Below are 21,902 nucleotides of genomic sequence, written 5' to 3' on the forward strand. Positions count from 1 at the left end.
GCTGAGGGCTGGCTCTGCTCCCAGACCAGGCACAAGGGCCCAGGAACAGCAGTAGTGCCCAGCAGGTGGCTGGGCTAGGAGTGGGCGGGGCTTTGCTTATTGCACGGGAGCTGCCTGCGAGGTGCAGGCTGCTGGAGGGCAGGCTCAGCCCAGGGTGGTGGGGAGTCGGGCACCAAGGGGCTGTGGGCTGCCCGGGGCTCCATCTGGCCAGCTTCACCTGACCATTTTTGGAGGAAGGGGCAGAAGTCTGCAGCACGCAGATTGTAACAGCAGGGCTTCCCCAGCTCTGTTCCCTGCTGACCCCTGGAGGGGCCCATTCAGGGGCCAGGTGCCCAGCATCAGCAAGCCCACCTTGTCCTGGACCTACAGCTGTGGGCAGAGCCCTCTGCCGGAGGAAGACCCATCCCCCAGGCAGCCTCAGGACCAAGAAGGGCTCAGAGGGGTGCTGGCTTGGCCTGGCCTGAGGCCACACAGCGACCCAGGCCTCCTGGCCCATCCCCCAGCCCCCCTGGCCCACCCCCCCTGCAGCTGCCCTGAGCAATGGGATTTGCCCTCAGGTGATTCTGCTGACAACCACTGTCAGGTGACTGTCCCACAGCTGAGTCAGCTGGAGAAGGGCAGGAGGCTGGCAGGAGCCCCAGGGGCTGGGCTGAGGGTCCCCACAGGCAGCTCAGGTGAGAATTCTGCATGAGGGGCCAGGAGGGGGATGGGGAGAGGGACTGGGCCGCGGGAGGGTGCTGGCTGCTTACCACACCGTGGTGGGGCGGGAATTCGAAGGTGTATTCGTCCTCCAGCAGCCTGGTGTAGGCACAGTCCTGGTGCACCTGGTTCCCGTAGGCCCCGTAGTAGTCGTAGTCGGGGACCTGGGGCAGAGGACATGGTCACTGCCCGCCTCCCCTCTTCCTCTCTTCCCCCCTCCCTCTCTCTACAAATAGCTGGGCCCACCACTGGGCAGGTGGTGCGCTAGTCCTGGGAGACAGGCTGGTGCTGCCCTCAGCACCTCCTGTCCAGTGGGCATGCGTGGGTGGTGGTGGCCGGGCGGGAGGGGTGCAGCCTAGGCAATACCAACAGCTGCACAGTGGCGCCTGTGAGAGCCGGGGACCCGTCTGGGCCCCGGGGTGGGGGAGAAGAGGCTGGATCCCAATTTAGGGAGTGAGGGGTGAGGAGGCCAGAGAGGCCCTCAGGGTGCTGTTGGGCAGAGAGGGAAGTGACCCCCTGAGAAGGGCGCAGGTGAGGGGCTGGCACGTCCCGGCCATGGCGCAGGTGCGGTTTCTGTGGCAATCTGGGACTCGTTTCCACCCTGGGACAAGCCCTGCTGACGTGGCCCATGCTCCTCACAAGGGTGACCCCTTCTGCGGATGAGGAATCTGAGGCACAAAGAGGTCACACCTGGCCTGAGGTCACTGACGAGCACCCAAGGCTGTGTCATGCTGGGTGGGCGTGAGTGGGGGCTCCGTGTCGGGCTCTGCTGGCACCTTCGCCTCACCTCTCCTGTGAAGCTGCCTGCCTCTCTCAGATGCCCCACGACCCTGGGACCTCCTGGCCTCTGCTCCTGCTGAGGCCCCCTTCCCCTGCCGGCCCCTGCACAGGGTGTAAGGAGCAGGCCATCCTCACCTCCAGGGTCACCAGTCTGCCTGGGGCCACGCCTTTCCACGGGTGGGAACCCAGCGGAACTGAGGCCTGCCTGGCAGGCTCCACAGCCCCTCTCCCTCCCTAGCGGGGCATGCTCGCCCTCCCTGGAGACCCCAGCAGGCCTGCTCCCCCGCTGTAGCCCCAAAGAGGTGCCAGGAATCAGGAGGCATCTCCCCGTCTCCTGGACTCCCAGGTGGCCCCCATGGGTGGAAATCTGCTCATGGGGCCCAAGGGTATTCCACGCCCCTCTCCTTGTCCAGGACTCCAGGACAGAGGGGCTTCCAGGCTTAAAAGGGCAGGTCTGCCCAGGCCTAGCCTTCTGCACGGTCCCTAGGGACCCTATGTCCTAGGGACTAGCGAGAGAATTGGCAGTGACTGAGGAGGCTCTGAGGACATCCATACGGGGCCCAAGGCCCTGTGAGCCAGCTGTGGCTCCGTCTCCCCTCAGGGTGCCAGGAAATGGGCCGTGGAGGTGGGTTGCCATGGAGATGGGGAGGGTCCCACTGGGAGAAGGCAGAGCAGCACAGCGACAGGAAAGGGCTTGATGCACAGATCCGCACCCAGCCCAGCCCAACCCGCCTCCAAGCCCCAAGGCTGCTCCAAGGGCCTATCCCCAGGAGGAACAGGAGGCCCAGGAAGGTCCTCGGAGGCCAGGGCGTGGGGCATCTCAGTAGATAAGCTGAACACATCGAGCATAAACCCTCCCACTAACCAGCCTGCTACTAACATAAACTAACAGTTGGAGTTGCCAAAAATACGTGCAGAAAGCTGTGTGAAGACCGCCAAGTCCCTCCCACCAGGGAGTCTTCGAGCTGTGCCCAGGCGGGGCACCCTCTGCTCTGCCCACAGAGCGCACCCGGGCAGGGAAGCCTGCACAGTGCCCGGGGAGGCCCGGCTGCTCTCCGGCTGCACCGCCTGCTCGGAACCGGGCTTGCCCCGACTCAGGGTGGGCTGAGGGCAGCAGGGCAGGTTCTCTGGGCTGCACGGACCCTCAGCCACCCCTGGGACCACTCACCGGAGCGGTCCCCTGAGGGCTGAACCATCCCGGCCGCTCCCAGCCGTGCCGCTCCTGGAACACGCAGCCTTGTTCAAGGAGCTCCTGTGGCAGAGGACAACACCCGTCACACAGGGCCAGGTCCCCCGCCTGATTCTTCATCTTTCTTTCCTTTCAACTTTTACAGTCCCTTTCTTCTGTCAACTGTGCCACTCACTCCTCATCTCAATTATTGTGATGCGTCTTCAAGCCCAGGTTGGCCTGGCCTCTAATGCTTTCCACATTCTACTTTCTAAATGATGAACTAAAAGTCCAAATCTCTGAAAAACCTAAAGATCTGGAGTTCTACAGCCAGCTCACCCCAGAGCTCCCCCGCACCCCCGTGCCTCCCCGGGAACCCCCAACCTGGAGAAGCATCAGCAGCTATGGACCGCATCGTGTCCCCACAAACTCCTGTGGCGAAACCCTAACCCCAGTGACCTGTGCTTGGGGTCAGGGCCTGTGCCCTCTGTCTTCCCCGTGGGGACACAGGCGACCGCCCACGGGCCAGGAGCTCCTCTCCAGGCAGCGGGGGCAGGAACCCGGACCTCCAGGCTCAGAGCACTCAGAAAATACAGGTTGGAGTGTGTGACCCAGCAGCTCTGCCTGCGTGTGCACCCAGGGCGAAGCAGGGCCTCACTGGACACTCCACATGGACGTCCACAGCAGCTGCTCACTGTCACACAGGTAGAAGAGCCCTATCACATGGACACTGAACAGGGCCGATGGCTGCCCAGCAAGGAGGGGACTGAGTAACCTAAATTGCACCCTGTAAAATGGGTGAAGGGCGGACCTCACACTCCGTGCTCTTACCACGAGGAGAACCACCAGGGCATAATAAAGTGACGTCCAGGCACTTTTCTCTGAAAATTAACTTGATTTGGGGGAAAAAAAAATCCCACTGTGGGTTTGGAAGAGTCCTGCCCACAGTCAACCCCACTGACCAGCACCAGGCAGTGGGCCAGGGCCAGCAGGGCATCAGGCTCAGACTGGCTGGCGGGCAGTGTGGCACGGGGAAAAGACAGGCACAGCTGCAACCGTCCCCTCCCTCCATCCATGGGGACCGAGGCAGGGAGAAAGGCTGGGGTTGGACACTGGCATGGCTTCCCTGCATGTTGGGGTCCCCGAAGAGCAGTGGTCAGTGCACAGTGGTGGGCGTGCCCCATTGGTCACCTTCAAAGGACGAGAAGGTTGGTCTCAAGATGCTAAAGGGGCAGGTGACTCTATTTTAAAAGACAAGTGTCACAGGTGCAGCTCAGGAGGAAGAGAAGGACTGGGGGACGGAGGCTCCCTTCTGGATGGCGGGGTTCAGCCCCTGCACAGCCTCCTGGGAAGGCCCTTGGGTTAGGAGCTCACCTGAGCCAGCAGGAGCCCAGGGACCCTGAGTTCACTGGGGCAGGCCTCTGCGCTGTTGGGCCTGGCAGGGGGTGGCTCAAAGCAGGGTCCAGCTGTAGAGACCCCAAGGTTCTGTGAGGCCTGGGAGCACAACTGGGCTGGGCCAGTCCACTGGCAGAGGACATGCCAGACCTCTCCTGGGGTTGGGGGGTGGTACAGCAGACGCCAGGTCCTTTTGGGTCCTGGCATGGGAGGGTCAGTGGGGGGAGGCCCCTTCTCCAGCCTAGATGCTGCCTGCTCCCCGGGCCTGCCTCCTGCCCCACCTGTCCACTCCAGAGACTTTGCCTGAGGCCCCCAGTGGTCAGAAACCATCACTCCTGTTCCCCAGTAAGCAGAGCCTCTGGCTAGGATGACTAGGGATGGACACCGAGGGGCGCCTAGGTCCCGGGGCCAGGAGAGTCACAGCGCCAGCCCCGGGCAAGAGCGCCTGATAGTGGGTTTCGTCACCTAGGTAGAAGCTCGCCCACCAGGAGAAGAGTGTCCCAGCCGGCTGTGGGGCAGGAGGCCGGCCTGGGCACAGGGGCCTAGCTGCTGCCCTCCGTGCCCCTGCCTCCAGCACTGCTCCCAGCGTCAGGACACTTCCTGGTTCTCCAGGACATCTCCTCCCTTGGGCCCCACAAGAGCCACCCCACCTCTCCCCCACCGGCACGGCACCCAGCACCCAGCACCCATGCTGGGATAATATCTGGGGTGGGTCTGCCTTCCACTACCCAGTACCCCGAGGACATCCCAGAGGGTCACTGCAGCCTGTGGCCACAGGAGGGCACCTGGTGCAGGGCGTCTGTCCTCATGTTCCGCCCGGCCAGCGGCTCGTCGTGGGGGAAGACCACGGAGTAGTTCTTGGCATAGGACTCGTGGCTGCGCTCGCGGATCCAGCGGCTGTGGTCCGTGAGTGAGTGGTGGAAGCGCCTGCCGTACAGGGAGGGCTCAGGTCACTGCCTGGTGACACCGCCTGGGCCAGGTGGCCCAGGACCCAGCATAAACTGGACCCCCACCCTCCCCAGAGGTCTCCTGGGGCTGGGTGTCAAGAGGCCCCAGCCCCTCCCCTGTGGCCCCCAGGGCTGCCTGCAGAGTGGGGTCCAGGAGCCCAGGGCCTGCAGGGTCCCCACTCCCACCAGGGCCCTGGGCTTGGGTCCAGCCTGTTCCATGGCCTCCACTGTCCAGATTCTGAATGCTGGGGGGTCCTGGTCCCCACTCCTGCCTTTAAGTGGGACAGGCCACCTGGGTGAGACCCCCACAGATCTGCTGCAGGACAGAGTCCGACCTCTGGCCCCACCGTGTCAGGGCCCTGCAGTCCCTCCCCACAATGCCCAGCTTTTAGACTCTGGCTCGCCTCAGCCTCCAGCGGTCTGCCCTCTCTAGCTAGGAGTCCCGTCACCCTCCGCGGTCCACCACCTGGACAGCCACGTCCTGGCCAGGCCTCTGTCCTCAGGGATACCTGTCAGAGCCTCAGCGGCTGAGCAGCTCCTGGACCGTGCGAGAGTCTGGCAAGGCATGACTCTGGTCTGGGGTGGGCAGTCTCGGGGGGCGGGGAGGGTCAAGGTGAGGACACTATTTCCAGTGACCACTCTCTGCAGGGGCCTCTCCTCCAGCCCAGGCCCAGGGAAGAGCACATTCTGCAAGAACCCTCTCCTCACCCTCAGAGTTGCCCTGTTCATAGGGCCCACATCACACTTGGGGACACTGAGGCTCAGGGGGCTCACGCTGGGTGAGGAGTCTGGAGGCCACAATCAAAAACTGTGTGTCTAGCCGCAGGGGCAGCGTGCCCATGTACAGGGCATGGGCTTGGCTTAGGAGGGCTGAGCTGGGAAGGGAGGCACCCGGGGCACTCCTGGGCCCTCACTGCGCTCCATGGCTGGGCTGCCCCAGGCACTGGGGGCTGCAGGCAGGAGACAGGTGGTCTCTCAGCTGCTGGGAGTGCTGCTCCTGGTGGGGGCCCTTCTCAGGCCCCGGGGTGGTGTGGACGGGGCTGGGTGGGCCCTGTACCAGCAGACAGCAGCAGATGCTGCTGGCCACATGGCAGGCCCAGCTGGCCCCTTCTCCACTGGCCCTTCTGCTCCTATCTGTGGGGCAGGGGCCATGGGGCCTCAGCTCAGAGACCTGCAGGGAGTGAAATCAGGCCCCCAACACCCCCTGTGGCCCACAGGGGCCTGTGAGCAGTGGGCAGAGGGACCCACAGCGGGGGCCGCAGCCAGGGCTACACTCTTCACTTGAACAAGGAAGGACTCTTCTCCTAGCTAACCTGCCCCAAGGCCTTCCTGATAAGATGGACCTGCTCTGGCCCTGCCCATGTCAGGTACTGGGCACAGCGTCCACTCGTGAGCCTCAGACGCACTCTGGGAGGTAGGTCACTGTGCCCAGTTCACAGAAGCAGAAACTGAGGCTCGGAGAAGAGGAGCCAGCAGACCAGGGCCAACGGTGGATCGTGTGGGCTGGCGACTGAGACCTACCTGGCTCAACTCGCTCCACCACCCTGCCACCCGGGGGCAGCGGCCCATGAGCCAGACACGCCCAGGACCCAGCACTGGCACCCACTGCCCCGTCCAGGGCCCTCCCGCTCTGAGCTTGCCCCCATGTGTAGGACAAGGGGTGACTGTGGTGCACTCTGCCTGACCTCCTGAGGTCACAGGCGGGCACAGGAGCCCTACGTTTGGAGCGGGCCCTTCCTCTGAAGCCGGCTTCTCTGGACAGCTCTCTGCTGCCCTCCTTGAAGCCTCACTCTCTCCTGCAGGGCCTGTGTCTTGCTCTGCCCCTGGCTCAGGCCGGGTGGCGGAAGCTCTGGTGAGAGTGGACGGCTCCAGGTCCACAGCAGCCCTGGTGGTGGCAGGCGCCCACTCTGCTGCCGCGCTGGGTATGGAAGCCACACAGCACAGAGGGCTGTGGACCAGCAGGTCTGGTGCCCCTAGGGACGGCCAGCGCTGAGGACAGCCCCAGCTGCACTGCTGGGTGACCCCCACAGGGTCCTGCACTGCTGTCTGCAGGAGGAGCCGGGACCCGCCCTTCCTCCAGGCATCCTGCAACTGTATCATTTCTAGAACATTCCTCCCTGGGGAGCATGCCCAGGTGCAGCCCTGGAGCAGCTCCAGGGGCCCAGTGCAGACCTCACTGACCAGGGCGGTGCAGGGCGTGGCGTGGGGATCTCAGCCCCAGACGTCTGTCCGCGAGAGCCAGACATCACCTCCCACCGCGGGTCATGTCCTCCCCAGGCCAGGAGGGAATGAGCCAGCGGGAGCGAAGGGCTCTCCCAGCTGGACACACCCCTCCGCCCCACACTGTCCCCATCTTGGGCACTTGGGCAGCCGGGTCCCCAGAGGTCTGCCTGACAGGAGCACATGGAGGTGTGGAACGAGCAGGGGCCAAGCAGCCTCCCGCCAAGATGCTCCACCCGGTGGTGTCCCGCAGAGCCCAGGGTGCCCAGCCAGGGCCAGCTGTGAGCTCAGGACACTGTCGTGGGCATGAGCTTTGGGCCTGGGTCAGGAGAGACTGGGGAGCCACCCTCCTTGCCTGGGAGCACCTGGGCACTGTCCTGGACTCCAAGAGATGGCCCTGACTGCAGAAGGCCACGAGGCCGCTGGGACCCTCCTGGCTCCTGCCACCAGCATCCAAGCCCCTGCCCCAGCCCCACCCAAAGCCAAGCCCCTCCCTGCGCCCAGGCCTGCCTGGCACCACCTTCCTGCCCACAGCCCAGGTGGGCCCTGCCAGGGAACGAGGACACAGGCCGTGGGCCGAGCTCCTGCCCTGGTGACGGCACACGCACAGGCAGTCACTGTCCCAGCTCAGCCCTGCCCCCCAGCTCCACAGGCCTCAGTCTTCCCATGTGCAAAGTAGCCATCAGGTCCTGCTGCTGGGGACAGAGGGTCAGGCAGGGGCCGGGACAGGAGACCCGGGAACCGTGAGGGCCGTGGATCTGCCAAAGCCAGGGACCCCTGGACTCTGCTGCTGCTGCCGGCAGCCTCCTCCCCTTCCTCCCCCCTGCTGCCTCCTCCAGGAAGGCTCCTGGCTTCCTGAAGAGTCCCCACCTTCTCCCCTCCCCATCCTGGCACTGCTGGCCCGGCCTGGGGTCCGGGTGGCAGCACCCACCTGATGTCGTAGCCATACATGTCCTTCTCTGGGCGCCCATGGATGATCCAGTGGGCCAGCTCCTGCCCGCAGCCGCCGCCCAGCATCATTCCTGGCAGGGGTGGAGACAGGGCTGCAGCGGTCCCCAGGCCCACGTCCAGTCCAAGCTCCCCTCTCCGCGGGCAGCACACCCCAAGCCCACTCTCACGGGCCTCCCCTGCCCACCCAGAGTCTGAGAACCCGAGGACCTCGCCATGGCCCGGGCTCACCTGCACTGTTGAAGCCACAGCCCAGGAAAAACCCCCGCAGCTCAGGCGCCTCCCCCATCAGGGGCTTGTGGTCAGGCGTGAAGGACTCTGAAAGAGAAGGGAGACCTGCAGCCCCCTCCAGCCCTCGGCCGCCTGGGGTGGGGTCTCCAGAGACAGCAGTGAGGGCAGCCAGGCCACGGAGCACAGGGACAGCCCAGGGGACTCCTGGCCGCCTTCCTCCCCAGCTCAGCCCTCCTAAGCCAAGGCCACCCTGCACAGGGGCACCCTGCCCCGCCGGTGCCTGCTGCATTCAGAGCCTCCTGGCCTCAAGCGATGCCCTTTCGGGGAGCCTCCCTGACTGCCCTGTCCCATTCCCCTGAGCACCTGGGCATTTGCTGCCAGAGCCACCCAGGCACGGCCTGCCCAGCTCCACCTGTGGGGCTCAGCTCTGTCTCAAGCTATCATTATTCTGCCAACACAGGGCCTTTCCTGACCCCCTTGTCCACTGACCATGCAGGGAAAGGGATGGTTTTGCTCACCGCTGTGTCCCAAAGACAGCACAGAGCCCAGCAGAGGTGCTTGATAAATGTTTGTTGAATGAATAAGTGACCATAAGTTCTTTGAGAGAGGGGACTAAGCTTCCCACTCTGCCCCTGCCCATGTGCCTCAGAGCCCAGAACATGGAGGGAGAGGGACTCAGGGCCCTGATCATAAAGCTGCTGCCCCAGGCGGCTCTGGGCCACATGGAGGAAGGGAAAGCACCTGGGGCCGGCCTTGGTTGGTCCAGCAGCCCTGGCTGCTTAGATGGCACATCACCAGGGGGACCTGGAGGCGGCTGGGTGGCTGCAGTTACTCTCAGCTGGTGGAGACAGGGAGAAGCTGGAGAGGGGGAGAGAGGGAAGGCTCTGACCCACGGAGGCTGCCCTGAGGCCAGGGCCGGGGTCCACTCCTCCTAGAGGGTCCCAGGGCAGGGGTGTCTGTGATGAGGTGCTGGGGACCTTCTGGGGGTCCTATGCAAGGCTGGTGGTGGGTACAAGAGCTGGAGCGGTCATTTGGGCGAGAAGAGGGCTGTGGAGAAGGTGATGCAGGGGAGGAGGGGCCAGCCTGGTGCGGGTGGGGTTGGCTTGTGACCACCGCGTGCTGGGCCGCTGGGACTGTCCCAGGCAGGCAGGGCAGCATGTAACAGCCCTGCGGGGAGCCGGGCAGAGCTCAGGAGGCAGGTGCCAGGGGCCGGATGTGAAAGGGCTCAGGCAGGATGGGCGACACGAGGACGCAGGGACCCCAGGCAGTGGATGACCACTTCCACTCTGATCTCCCAGCCCTAGTGGGCAGCAAGGTCCACCCCCAGGCTTCCCCAGGCCCAGGAGGCCCTTGCTCTTCCCTGGGGGCCAGGCCGTGGGCTGTGTCTGGGAGGAGACACGCTGGTCTCCTGACAAAACCACCCACTGCAGCAGAGACAGACGCAGAACGTCCCGCATGCTCACCTCCCCCAAAATAGGGCTTGTGGGGGAGTGACGAGTCCCCAGTCTAATTGGAGCGCAGAGCCACTGGGACTCTGCGTGCCCCCGGGGAGTCTTCCTGCGCTTCTCGCCTCAGTCCCACGCAGTCGAGGGCGCTGCGGGAGATGGTGAGTCACGGCCACGCCGCGCCCACCTGCACACCGCCGGCTGCCCAAGCCCCATCTGCTGCTCCCTGGGGGCCGCACACACACCACAGCCTGCCTCAGGAGCCAAGAGCGGGAGCAGTGTGCCTCAGCCGTGCAGACGCCAAGCACCTCTGGACAGGAGGCCGGACTCCTGCAGCCCCTCTGCATCAGGACTCCCCTCCCCTGCTGGCCCACGACCCTTGACCTCCTAAGCCCTGCCTCCACTTGCACTTGGGGCCAGGCCTGCACTGTACCTGTGGCCCCTCACGGCCCGGCCGGCCCTGTCCAGCAGGTGTTCCACCACACAGCACCCTTGAGGTGCCGAAGGGCTGACCACCACCGCTGGGCATGTCAGGGCTCGGGACCACCAACTCTCCTTTAGGGGAACGCTGTGTCTTTCTGAACTTTCCTCTCCCAGCCCTGAAGTGGGGGCAGGGCTAACACCCCTGGAGGGAGGAGGCATGTCCCTGAGATTCTGCAGGACCCACCAAGTGGGACACGTCTGCCACCCGCCCTGCCTAGCACCCCATCCTACAGCCCAGGGCTGGCTCCCTCGCTCCTAGGCAGCCTGGCCTGCTGCCTGCTGCTGCCCTGGGCCTCCCCTGCTGGCTGGGGACTGTCTGGAGCTATTGGGAACAACTGATTGTCCCATGAGTGAAGGCGGCACCCTGGCTGGCTGAGGCCTCAGGGCCGCACACACTCGGCTCAGAAGCCCGCAGCCGAGAGTCCTGCTGTTGGAATCGGCGGCCAAGGTCAGCATGAGGCTCCTTCCTCCCAAACACTGCCTCTCTGCCAGGACCTACACCTGCCCGAGACAGAGCCCGGGAGGCCCCGTGAGCACTGGCCCCCTGGGCTGCCCCTCCCAGGACCACCGCAGCCTCGGGAGCAGAGCCCACTCTCTGCTCCAGCCTCCCGAGGCCAACGAGTAGGTCCTGTGGCTGGGAGCCCTGGCCAAGAGCCTCTCCTTCCCCCACTGGTCTCTGGCCCTGCTGGGTGCTGGCCGCTGAGACCAGAGGAGGGGGCATGAAGCTGGGTGCAGAATGGGGAGGGGACACGCGAGCATCACATCAGGACAGGCCTGGTCCTTCCAGGCCTTGCCCAGCCTCTCGGGGTGCTGGACCCAACCCCGTTCCCACTCACAGATGAAAACCAAGTCCACAGACGCAGTCCTACGGGACTCACACCTGCCCGGGGGAGCCCTGGCCATGAGCCCGGGGCAATGACTGCCCTCCTAGGCCCGCAGAGGGGAAGAGAGCATCACCCAGCAAGGCCCAGGAGCAGGTGAGGCATGTGCCAGGCTGGCCCCGGGTCCAGCCCAGGTCACCCTCAGCAAGGGTGTCCCCTGTAGCAGCCATCACCCAGGGACCTAAGACTGCCCACCCTGGGCTCAGGGCCCTCACCTGGGCCACAGACAGTGGACTTGATCCCTGTCCGCTCCAGCACAGGGACGCGGTTGATGGCGCCTTCGATGTGCTGGGAGAACACGTCCCAGTCCAAGTCGAAGAGGCCAAAGGCAAACTTGTCCGACACCTGCAGAGGGGGACGGGGTGTCTGTTTTGGCCCTGAGAAGGACACACACCTCCTGCCAAACCTGCCTGTGACAGCTGCCCAGACCCCTGGCCAGACAGGTACCCAGCCAGCCTCCACTGAGTCAGGTCAATCTGAGGGCCCCGGCAGGGCTGCCCCGGGGAGCCCTCAGGTTGGGTCCCCTCCTGCCTGGGCCCGGCCCCCACCTGGCTGCCCTCGAGGTATCGCGCAACCTCCAGTGGTCACCTGCCTCCCCGTCCTCTGTTCTAAAGCTCAGCATGCCCTCCCTGCACCTGGCTGCCTGTGACTAACCAGGAGCCATCCCTGCCCATTCCCCCCATGACCGTGTCCTCTGACCTGCTTCAGCCCTCAGAAGGGCAGGCCTGAGCCACCCTGGGCCTCCTCACAGACAGCTCCCTGCCCAGTGAGCAGCTGCCAGTGGGCACCATTCTTGGTGCACTCTCCTTGGTGCTCCCTGGGGCCCCTGCCCTGACCACCCGTCTGCAGGACATCCTTTCTCCTCAGTCCCTCTGGAGGATCCAGGGTGAGCACCCAGAAGCAGGTGTCTTATCTGTTTGATTGCAAACCACAGGCCCCCAGGCGGGGGCTTCCCCTGTCTCCTGCCTCCAGAGAGCAAAGCAGCAGGGGCCCGAGTGGCCAGCAATTGCTCAGTTTGTGAACACAGGAGGTCTGCAGGGGAGTAGCCAGGCTGGGGAGACAGTGCTGCAGCTGCGGGGCAGGGAGGGCCAGCGTTGTCGCAGACGGATCAGGGCTGAGTGGACCTGGGCCCCTCTGGGGTCCCCACTGCCCTCCACACAGCCGTCGGCTGCAAGGCCCTGCCTGCCCTGGTTCTGCACGTGTCTGAGTGCCAGGCTCTTCGGGGTCAGAGCAAGACTTTCCAGGCTCCATCCAGGCCCTGGCAGCTCACCTCCTCCCAGAAGACCGGGTTGTTCTCATAGCCGCCCACGGACAGGGCGTCCCCCTGAAGGCGGAGGTAGACAGACGCATCGTGGTCCCGGACGTTGGGCATGTTCTGGAAGGCAGAGCACAGAGGCCTGGGTGCCGGGCAGGGCTGGGCTGGCCCAGTTCCTGTGTCCTGCACAAGGTGGACCATGGCACCTCCTCCTTGTCCCGGGACCCCATATCTGGCTTGCATTTCCTGATGGTGCATGTCTCCCTCTGCGGGGGTCTGAGTTACACAGGAGGACTCCTGAGTGCCCCCTTTCCCAACCCCATGAAGACCAACAAGGTAGAGAAGAGGGGCGGAGAGGAGAGGGCACAGGCAGGAAGGTCAGGGCAGGGGCGGGTCTCAACCCCGCCACGAGCGCCACTTCAGGGGCAGCTGTGCAGGGCTTCCACCTGGGCAGCGGGTGACAGTCGTGTCAGGAAAGGCACCGGAGCAAACAGGAGTGAATGCATCCCTGCATGCAGATAGCACGCCCCGACAGAACCCATGGCCAGAGGGAAGGCTTCCCAATCCCACGTGAAAGTCCGCAGGCCCAGGTCACAGGAAGGACTCTCACGACTCGCCAAAACCGCAAGCAACCTCTAACAACAGGCAGGGATCTGAGAAGTTTCTCCAAAGAAGTGTGACATATGGTCAGAACGCTGGCCATCAGGAAAACGCCCCTCAGTCCCCCCTAAGATGGCTTCCCAACCTCGGGTGGCTGTAGTCATACAGGCCGGGCCCACGAGGGAGAGGGACTGGGGAAACTGAGCTCTGCACACAGCCAAGCGCCGAGTTCCTTGGAGAGTCACCGGGGTTGGCCACGGACTCGGCAGTTCCACCCCTCCAGGCACACCCCAGGGAGGTGAAGACAGAACTGTGCGTGGATGCTCCCAGCAGCTCTGCCCATGGCACCCACAAGACTCAACTGTCCGTCAGTAGGTGGATGGATGATGTGGGGTGGTGGGGTGTGACGTCCTGGTGCAGCAGGAGGGCAGGTGGGGTGCAAGGAGCCAGGCACAAAGGTGCAGACTGCAGATCCCACCCACACCAAGTGTCCACACTAGGGAGACTCACAGAGGCAGAAAGCTGACTGGTGCTGGCCAGGGCCGGGGAGGGGTGGGAAGTGGGACAACTGATACCAGGATGGATGGGGGGAACCTGTGTGCATCTGTGCACATGCGTGTGTATGTGTGTGAGAGAGACACAGCTACACAGAAAACTGAACCAGTGGGAAACTATTAATAACTCCAGAAACAGAAAAAAAGTGGGCGTGTGTCTGCTCGGGAGTTAATATTTACCCAGCCGCGCGGCAAACCCTGCCTACGGCTTAACCACCCAACAAACAAAGCGAAACCAGACCTCAGAAGACCAGCAGGCGCAGAAGAGGCGCTGCCCAGGGCTCCCCACCCAGGAGCGGCTTCCCTGCGCCTCTCACCTCCTCACTGGAGAAGACACCTGGGACGTGGGAGCAGGAAGGAGGACATGCAGGCACCAAAGGGACCACCTGGCGGAATCCCTGCCTCCCACTGGCTCCCGGGACCTGCCATGCACGATGGGAACAGTGGCATCTGCACTGAGTGGACAGGTGACTGAGCTCGGTTAGCAGTAACCTACCCCAGAAACACCCGGGCTCAGGCGCTCCATAGAGCAGGACAGTGGGGACACCTAGTGGCCAGGGAAGCGCGACCTCTGCTCCAGCAAGGTTGGTGTTGGGTTTTCCTGCCCTTTGTGTCTCCTGCGGCTCTGAGCACCATGTGTCCTGCGCCTTCACCATCTCTCCACGCTGGAGCCACCCTGCCCTGACTGTCCCGGTATGGCCCTGGTCCCACTGATGCCTCCTGACCTCAGCTGCTACCCTCCATCTGCTTCAAACTCTGGGGGTCTTCCCCTGGAAAGCAGGCCTGATTTCCCCAACCTCGCCTGGGATCCCCGGAGCACAGCGGGCTGGACGGCTCCAGGCCCCTGGTCACTGTCCCCATAGCTACCCCACGAGCACCTGCAGAGGCCAGGCACCTTGCTCAGCTCTGGGCCTTTGCTCCCATGGGGCAGGTAAAGTTGGGGACAGCTGCTCTTGTCTGCAGAAGCAGGCAGGAGGACCCTGGGAATGTGAGACCAAGAGGAAAGAGACGGGGCTGTGGCCATACAGGGAGGTGGGCAGAGCTGCCGAGGGCCCGGGACTGGGACTCCTCAGACCCCGGGAGCCCCAAACAGCATAGCCTCAGCCCTCAGGAAGATGGCACCCACCTGAGCTGCAGGGGCTCCCCTCCCAGCCCGAAGCCCCCAGGCCCTCAGGCTGTGGGGTCGGGGAATAGTGACCTGCACACCAGGCTGCCTGGCCGAGCAGCGTGGGTGGAGAGGCAGGCAGCACACCCCAGCTTCAGGAGTCAGACCCAGCAGTGGGAAGACCAGGGCTGACGCCCGGCCCTTTCCCAGATTCAACCACCCCCACCTGTAGCCTCCAGAGGGCCAGCCTCCCAGAGCCCTCCAGTGGACCAAGAGGGGTGTGGGGGTCACTGCCCACCACCCCAACCCTCTGTCTCCTACAGAGTGGCAAGCCGCTGGGGCTTGTGGCCCTGTCCTTATGCCCTGGCACCCAGAGGCACAGGGGGGCCTGATGGTTTTGTAAGTAACACCCCAGCTTGACTCTGACCTTGGAATTCATTTGGAGGGGGGCAGCCAACTCTGCCCTGCCGCCTCCCAGGAAGAGGGACTCAGGCGTTTGCAAGAATTAGGAATTAGGGACAGATGGCTAGTGCCCAGTCCTGGGCTAGGGGGACACTTGGTGAACACCCTCCCTGCAGCCCCATCCACAGGACACGGCCTCGGCCCCCCTCCCCATCCTCCTAGCCTCAGCCTGGCCCTCCTGGAGCCCACAGCAGCCTGACAACAACGCTGGGGGCCACCTGGAAGGACAGGTGGGCCATGGAGCCCTCAGCTGACTCTGTCCCTCACCCGTCACCCAGCATGTGGCCCCAGCTGCCCTCAGCAAGTTCTTGTGGGGCTTCAGTTGCATTCTGTGAATGGACACTGTGTGTCTGGGGAGGGGCTTGCCCAGGGCCCGGGAAGGAGCCACTGCACCCAGGTTCTGTGGCACCTCCCACCCTTTCCACGACAGCCCACATGACGGCCAGGCTTGGCTCTCCCCAGCCATCACAGGGAAGCCAGGCTCCCGCAGGGTGGGGGCAGCCCCCAGGGACCAGCCTCTCAGCAGGGGGTTAGATGCCAGGACCCTCCCTGCTGGGACCCGGCCTACACAGAACAGCCTGGCCTCTCGCACACACTCCCCAGCCCACAGCCTGTGCCTGGGCTCTGTGAACTTCCCACCAGGCTCTGCGCATGGCCCTGCTCCACCAACCTCAGGTCCTGGCAAAGACATGACCTCCTTTAGGAGCCCCAAAAAGACCACCAGGGTTGACTAGGGGCTGTCAGGCAGACCACGCCTCTGCCTCACTTGATTGGCCCAAGAGCAGTCAATCAAGTGTCCTTGGGCATGGCCCACTGGGACAGGCTCCGCCTTGCGCCAGGGCTGGGGTCCTGAGCCCACCCAGCAGAGCCCTCCTCAGCCTGTGGTGGAGCTGCCTGTGCACTGTCTGTGAGCTCCCCGCAGACCCCCGCCCCAGGTAAGGCCTTTCTCCAAGAGAACCCTGGTTCCTGGAGTAGGGCCCAGGGCAAGGAGCTCCCCAGGCCCTGCATATGGAGGGAGGGAGAGAGATGGACTGACAGGTGAGTTAATGAATGGATGGACGGTGGAGGAGAGGGCGAAGGGGGATGTGGAGGGCAGAGGGAGGGAGGGGGAGGGTGGAGAGGTGGATGGAAGGGCCTAAGGACCAAGGGTAGGCAGACGAATGTGAGGACAGCAGATGACTGCATGGGCCATTGGAGGAGGGAGGCATCAGGGAAGAGTAACTGGGTGGGAGGACAGCAGGGAGGACAGACAGAAGGGACTGGACAGATGAAGGGAGGGAGAAGGCCGAGGCCAAAGGGTGAGAAGTGGAGGGAATGGGCAGCAGGGGATGGGGGGGACGGATGCTCGGGTGAACTGTGGAGGACAAGAGGGTGCTCAGTGGCCAGGTAGCAGGAAGAGCCAGCCACCACCATGGGGGAGAGGGTGGGGAGGGACAGGAGCAGAGAGCAGGCAGGTGCACCTGGGCCCTGGCCTCCCTCTGCAGAGGGCTCTCGGAGAGGTTGAGCCCAAGACTCTGAGATGGCACCCAGGCATATTGGGAGCTCGTGGGCAAAGAACACGGCAAAGCTAGCCTGGTGGCACCTCCCAGGACAGGCTGGACTGGGTCAGGCATCAAGGAGGAAGCAGGCCCTGAAGGCCGAGGGGATCAGCACCATCAGGGTCACACCTGCTCTGCTTCATTTAGCTCTGACACCATCCAGTGCCACCCAGTGCCGCCATCCCCATTTCACAGACCAGGCCACCGAGGCTCAGGGCAGAGGGAGCCCCACTGGGCTTCGGAGCTAAGTCCCACACCTGCCCACCTGCCCACCTGTCCACCCCTGTCTGATGCAGAGCCAGGGGCAACCCACCTACCTGGATCCCTTCGATGCGCTCGGTGACAACATAGGCATGGTGCATGGCCACCAGTGGGACCTTGACTCCAGCCATCCTGCCCACGGCGCTTGCCCACACTCCTGTGGGCAGAGCACATGCCCCTCAGCTCTGCTGGCACCCAGAGGGGGTGCCCCCCGAGAAGATGCAACAAGACTCTGCAGACTGTCTGCCCTGGCCAGGCCTCCCCCACCCAGACAGAGGCCGGGCAGAGGCGGGGCCTGGCCAGGGCACAGCCAGCACTGCCACTCAGGGGTCAGCAGAAACATGATTCCCACCTGCACAGTTGACCACACAGGGCGTCTGGATGGAGCCGTGCTGGGTCTCCACAGCCGCGACCCGCCGTACCCCAAAGTCATCCGTCCGCACATGGATGCCAGTCACTGGACAGTTCTCAATGACCTGGGATTGAGAGGAACTGCTTATGAAACCACGCGGGGAAACCTGAGGTGCTGACCCCCGCCCTGACCAGCCGCCTTTTGGATGGGACCTGGGGACACTGCTTCTGCTAGTGGCAGGCCTCATGTGGTCAGGGAAATGGAATCCACAGGCCAGGAAACCGAGCCCGCCCACCCCTGACTGGAGAACCTGCGGCAGACAGGGAGGTGGAGGGACCACCCTGAAGAAAGAGCTGCCCCCGGAGAGGCAGGTGGGCTACTGCCTGGTTAAGAAAAGGTCAGCGCTGCGCCCCTTGCTTCCGGGTGGGACATGGTGTCCCCACAGAAGAAATATTGGGCACCACTGGGTGACTTCATTTCTTCCTTTTTCTTACCTGCCTTTTTGAATCTTTCTACATTTATGTGTGGGGTTAGGATAAATGAAGATAAAAATCATAAGAAGGAACGTTGGACAGATTTACTTGAGCTGCAGGGCAGGATGCTGGGTAGGGGGCGAGCACTCCGGGCACAGCCCTCCCTGAGCGGGCAGGGTCTGAAGGCTCCGAGGGGTGGCACAGCAGGCAGAGGGGGAGCCTGGGGTTCTCAGGCAGGAGGGGTGGGCTCAGAGCCCGCAGCTGTCAATACCTGTGCTCCTCGGGCAGCAGCCGCCCTGACAAGGGTGGTACAGGTGCCAGCGGGGTCCATGGTCCCATCCTGTGGCACGTACAGTGTCCCATAAAGGTCATCCACATTCATCAGTGGGTACAGAGCCTTGGTCTCTGCCGGGCTCAGCACATGGGATTCCACTCCATAAGCCTTGCCCAGCTGGGGAGACACAGAGGAGAGGGAGGCTGTGTGGAGCAGTCCTGGGTCCTCTCACACCCCTAGCTGGGCCTCCAGAAGCCACAGCAATCTCCACCCCTAGGGGCTGTCCCTTGGATCCACTGGGCACAGGGTGAGGGAGCAGGGCGTGGCTGCAGAGGCAGGCTCAGGGCCCAGCCCCTTCCCTCCACTCAGACCCTGGTCACAGGGCAGGCTCCTCCGGTGCCCTGAGGAGTGCAGGGATGGCAGCTAGCAGTGGAGAGGCACTTGGGCCAATAGCTGGTACAAAATAAATTAAAATTACCTCCACGGCCTCATAAGTTGGGCCTGTGGATTGGGTTTCCCAGGTCAGATGGTCCAAGAAAGACCAACCACTCCGGGAGAGACCATTGTGTTCCTTGGCTGAGGACTGGGAATTGTCAGGCCACGCCCCCACCACATTTGATTGATTCAAGGGCAGCCAATCAAGTGCCCTTGGGTGTGGCTAATGTGAACAGGCTCCGCCCAACTAGGGATGAACTGAGCCAATCAGATCCTCCTATAGGGAATTATGAGGAAGAGTGCGGGTGGCCCAGCCAGCAGGGGGCAGCGCCAGTCTGCCAACCCAATCTGTTGGGGTTCCTTCCTGCTCCATGATGCCCTCCCCACCACTTCAGGGAGCCCACCGCCTCTGTGCCCCTCAGAGGAGGTGCCCACCCACCTGGTCTCCTGCAGAGAACACGTTCCACCCATGAGAACCCTCTCCCTGACCCCACCAGGGCACACCCACCGACATGAGCCTCTTGTACTCGTCCAAGCGCTGCCGGTTGGAGGCGATAAAGAGGCCCCCGTTCTGGATCCAGCCCGTGTGCAGCCCGGTCTCCTCCTCCAGCTCCCGGCTGACCACACGCCTCGTGTGGGCCAGAAGCTCCACCTCCACGTCGCTGGGCCGCAGCTGCCACAGCAGGCCTGGCAGGCGGGACTAGTCAGCAGTGACTCTGCACCCCTTTACCCAGGCAGGGAGAGGTGCAAACCCCGGAGCCCAGAGAGGCTGGCAGGACTGACCTAGTCACAGTGGGAAGTTAGGCCATTGGCCCTGGCGCAGCTCAGAGTGACAGTACTAAGGGCTCTCATTTGTCCAGCAACTACTGTGCACCAAGTCTGGTGCTGAACAGGTTACAGAATGATCCCACAGACCCTCAGAGCAGCCCTCTAACGAGGGCACAATCACTCTACAGATGGAAAAGGTGGCACCAAACAGGTATGAGCTCAAGGTCCCAAGCACATGAATGATGGGACCAGGACACTGGCTAGGGCCCACCAACCCCGCCATGGCCTCCCCAAGGAAGCTGCACTCTTCAGCAGAAGAGCCTGGGAGATGGGAGGCCAGGGAGGCTGGGTGCTGAGCAGGCAGAGGAGCCACAGTGACCCAGCTAGGACAGGAAGGCAAGGTGGGGGCTGGGGGCCGTGCTCTCCAGGGCTGCAGGCTCATATCAGCTCTAAAGGACCAGGCTGTCTCTTCCCAGCTCCAAGTTCACTGGCCAAGTTCACACTGGCAGCCTGATATTGGCCAAGGTAGGAGTGGCAATGCTGCCTGTCAGGGGACCAGGTCACCAGCACACCACTGGTTAAAGAGGCTGAGGCAGAAGGTTGGCTGTCCTGAGTACGTGCACACTGCAGGTGCTCAATATATGTTTCCACTGGTTAGTTAGGACAGTGCTCATGGAGGACACAGCTCTGCTCACCCCCAGCAAACACCACTCAACCCTGGTGGCTATCCAGGGACAGGGACAGCTGCCTGGGGCTTCCTACCTGGTCATCTGGGGCTGAATGGGGACTGTGCTTCATCTGGGGCTGCAGAGCTGGCATCTACCCCTCCTCCCCACCCCGCTCTTCAGAGCAACGTCCCCACATCTGCACACCTTCAGACTGACCACACGTCTTTTCTTAGTCTCTCCCTCCAGCTCAGCTGCCCCTGACAGGCTTGTGGTTGTCAACCCAGACTGGCCTTGCTGTGTCCAGTGCCCCCTGCCCCCACCCGAACCCCGGCTCCTACCTGCTGTGTGCCAGGTGGTCCCAGATGTCAGCCGCTCCCGTTCCAGCAGCACAGCCCCACTCACGCCCAGCTTGGCCAGGTGATACAGGGTCTGGCAGCCTAAGCTGCCCCCACCAATGACCACCACATCAGCTGTGCTGGGCAGGGGCTGGCTTGGTCCTCGGGCTGCTGTCGAGGGGCCCTGTGCCTCCTCCTTCAGGGTCCGCTGATACGGCACATTCTTCTCAGTTGTGGGACCAGCCACGCTGGCTAGGGGCTGCAGCTGCAGGCCCTGGGCAGGTCTCTTTCGAGGGCAGGTGGTGGCCACACGCAGGGCTCGGCTCAGTGAGGCCATGGGGACTCCAAGCGTCAACACCTCAGGAGCTGGGGACAGAGTCAGGCTGTGGGGTGCAGAGAGTCCAGAGTGGGGACTGTGCCAAGTGTGTGCCCAGGTCCCTGGTGGCCCCAGGCCATTATTTCCCAGGACCTTCCTCCTGCTGCTTCCCATGTCACGGCTCATTCATCCAGCACGTCACAGAGCCTGATGGGCAGCAGGCTCGGGCTGGGCCCGGGGAGGCAGCTCTGGTGGGGAGGGCTGTAGGGACACAGGGAGGCCGAGAAACAGGTGTCCACAGAGGACCTGGGAAGTGGGGCTTCCTTAGAGGGAGGACAGGGAAGGGACCTGAGGACAGAGAACGAAGAGCTGGAAACAAGAAGGGGCCCTGGTCTCATGGGGACCCAGAGAGCATGACAGTAGGCTGGGCAGGGCCTGTCCCCAGAGGACCTGTGAGGAGGCCCCAAATGGCCGGGCCTGTGGGAGGGATGTGTCACCTACACCCAGTGAAAGCCAGCAAGGGAGGTGGCGTCATGGGGGAAGCCACATAGACCATGGGCAGCAGGTATTGGTGGCACCCTGAGATGGGACACTGCCATGCCCCCAGGGGACACCCACCAAGACCCCTGGGGGAACACTCATCATGCCCTTGAGGGGACACCCACCATGATCTCTGGGGGAACACCCTCCAAGCCCCCGTGGGGACACCCAACATGCCCCTGGGGGAACACCTACCGTGCCCTTTGATGGGACACTCACCAAGCTCCCTAAGGGAACACCCATTTGACCCCTTGAGGGACATCCCCGCCACATCCCCTGGAGGGACACCTGCCATGTCCCCTTGAGGGACACCCATCATGTCCCCTGGGGGGACACCCACCATGCCCCTGTGGGGACACCCGCCATGCCCCCTGGGGGTCACCCACAAGCCCCCAGGGCCATCCGGCTCAGCCCCAGACAGTTATTCCTCCTCTGCCCCCTCCCTCTGCCATCTGGGATTCCTGGGCAGGAGGCTCCCGCCCTCGTGTCCCCCAGTGGACCTTCAGCGCTCATCCTGAATCGCCCCTCCTCAGGAAGCCCCCAGACCTCGCCAGCCAGGGGAACCAGCCAGGTCACAGGGAGCCCCTTCTAAGGTGAGAGGGTGCCCAGGGGTCTCTCCCTGGGGTGGGTCCTGCCCAACACAGGGCGGGGGACACCTCACAGGGCTTCTGGTGCCCTCTCCTGGGGTCAGGGCTTTGGGCTGTGACTGAGGTGCTGAGGGGATCGGGGCCACCCAGGTTATCTCCATGACTCAGTCCATCAGCTGGCT

The 21,902-nt window shown here is 63.6% G+C and overlaps 1 protein-coding gene and 1 long non-coding RNA gene across 12 annotated transcripts in view; one reads left to right on the plus strand and one right to left on the minus strand.

Annotated features, from left to right (window-relative positions):
• Positions 1-21,902, minus strand: part of Sardh (sarcosine dehydrogenase) — a 55,765-nt gene that overhangs the window by 32,381 nt on the left and 1,482 nt on the right. For 5 of the 11 annotated variants that reach the window (XM_078048601.1, XM_078048598.1, XM_078048600.1 and 2 more), the window contains exons 3-15: positions 20,281-20,660; positions 19,015-19,193; positions 18,069-18,248; positions 17,325-17,448; positions 17,029-17,129; positions 12,468-12,572; positions 11,413-11,542; positions 9,130-9,246; positions 8,389-8,475; positions 8,141-8,231; positions 4,828-4,969; positions 2,648-2,731; positions 750-863 (exon numbers count right to left, since the gene is read on the minus strand). In XM_078048601.1, the coding sequence (XP_077904727.1) occupies positions 750-863; positions 2,648-2,731; positions 4,828-4,969; positions 8,141-8,231; positions 8,389-8,475; positions 9,130-9,246; positions 11,413-11,542; positions 12,468-12,572; positions 17,029-17,129; positions 17,325-17,448; positions 18,069-18,248; positions 19,015-19,193; positions 20,281-20,614 (1,788 nt within the window). In that variant the 5' untranslated portion in view covers positions 20,615-20,660. The remainder of the gene's footprint in view (positions 1-749; positions 864-2,647; positions 2,732-4,827; positions 4,970-8,140; positions 8,232-8,388; positions 8,476-9,129; positions 9,247-11,412; positions 11,543-12,467; positions 12,573-17,028; positions 17,130-17,324; positions 17,449-18,068; positions 18,249-19,014; positions 19,194-20,280; positions 20,661-21,902) is intronic. The other 6 variants (XM_078048604.1, XM_078048605.1, XM_078048603.1 and 3 more) reach the window with 3 other exon arrangements.
• On the plus strand, positions 552-3,521 carry LOC144377410 (uncharacterized). The gene is made up of 2 exons (XR_013438384.1): positions 552-674; positions 2,814-3,521. It is a non-coding gene; the product is annotated as an uncharacterized LOC144377410 (long non-coding RNA).

This window comes from Ictidomys tridecemlineatus, chromosome 4 (genome assembly GCF_052094955.1).
Source record: "Ictidomys tridecemlineatus isolate mIctTri1 chromosome 4, mIctTri1.hap1, whole genome shotgun sequence".
Classification (NCBI taxonomy): domain Eukaryota; kingdom Metazoa; phylum Chordata; class Mammalia; order Rodentia; family Sciuridae; genus Ictidomys; species Ictidomys tridecemlineatus.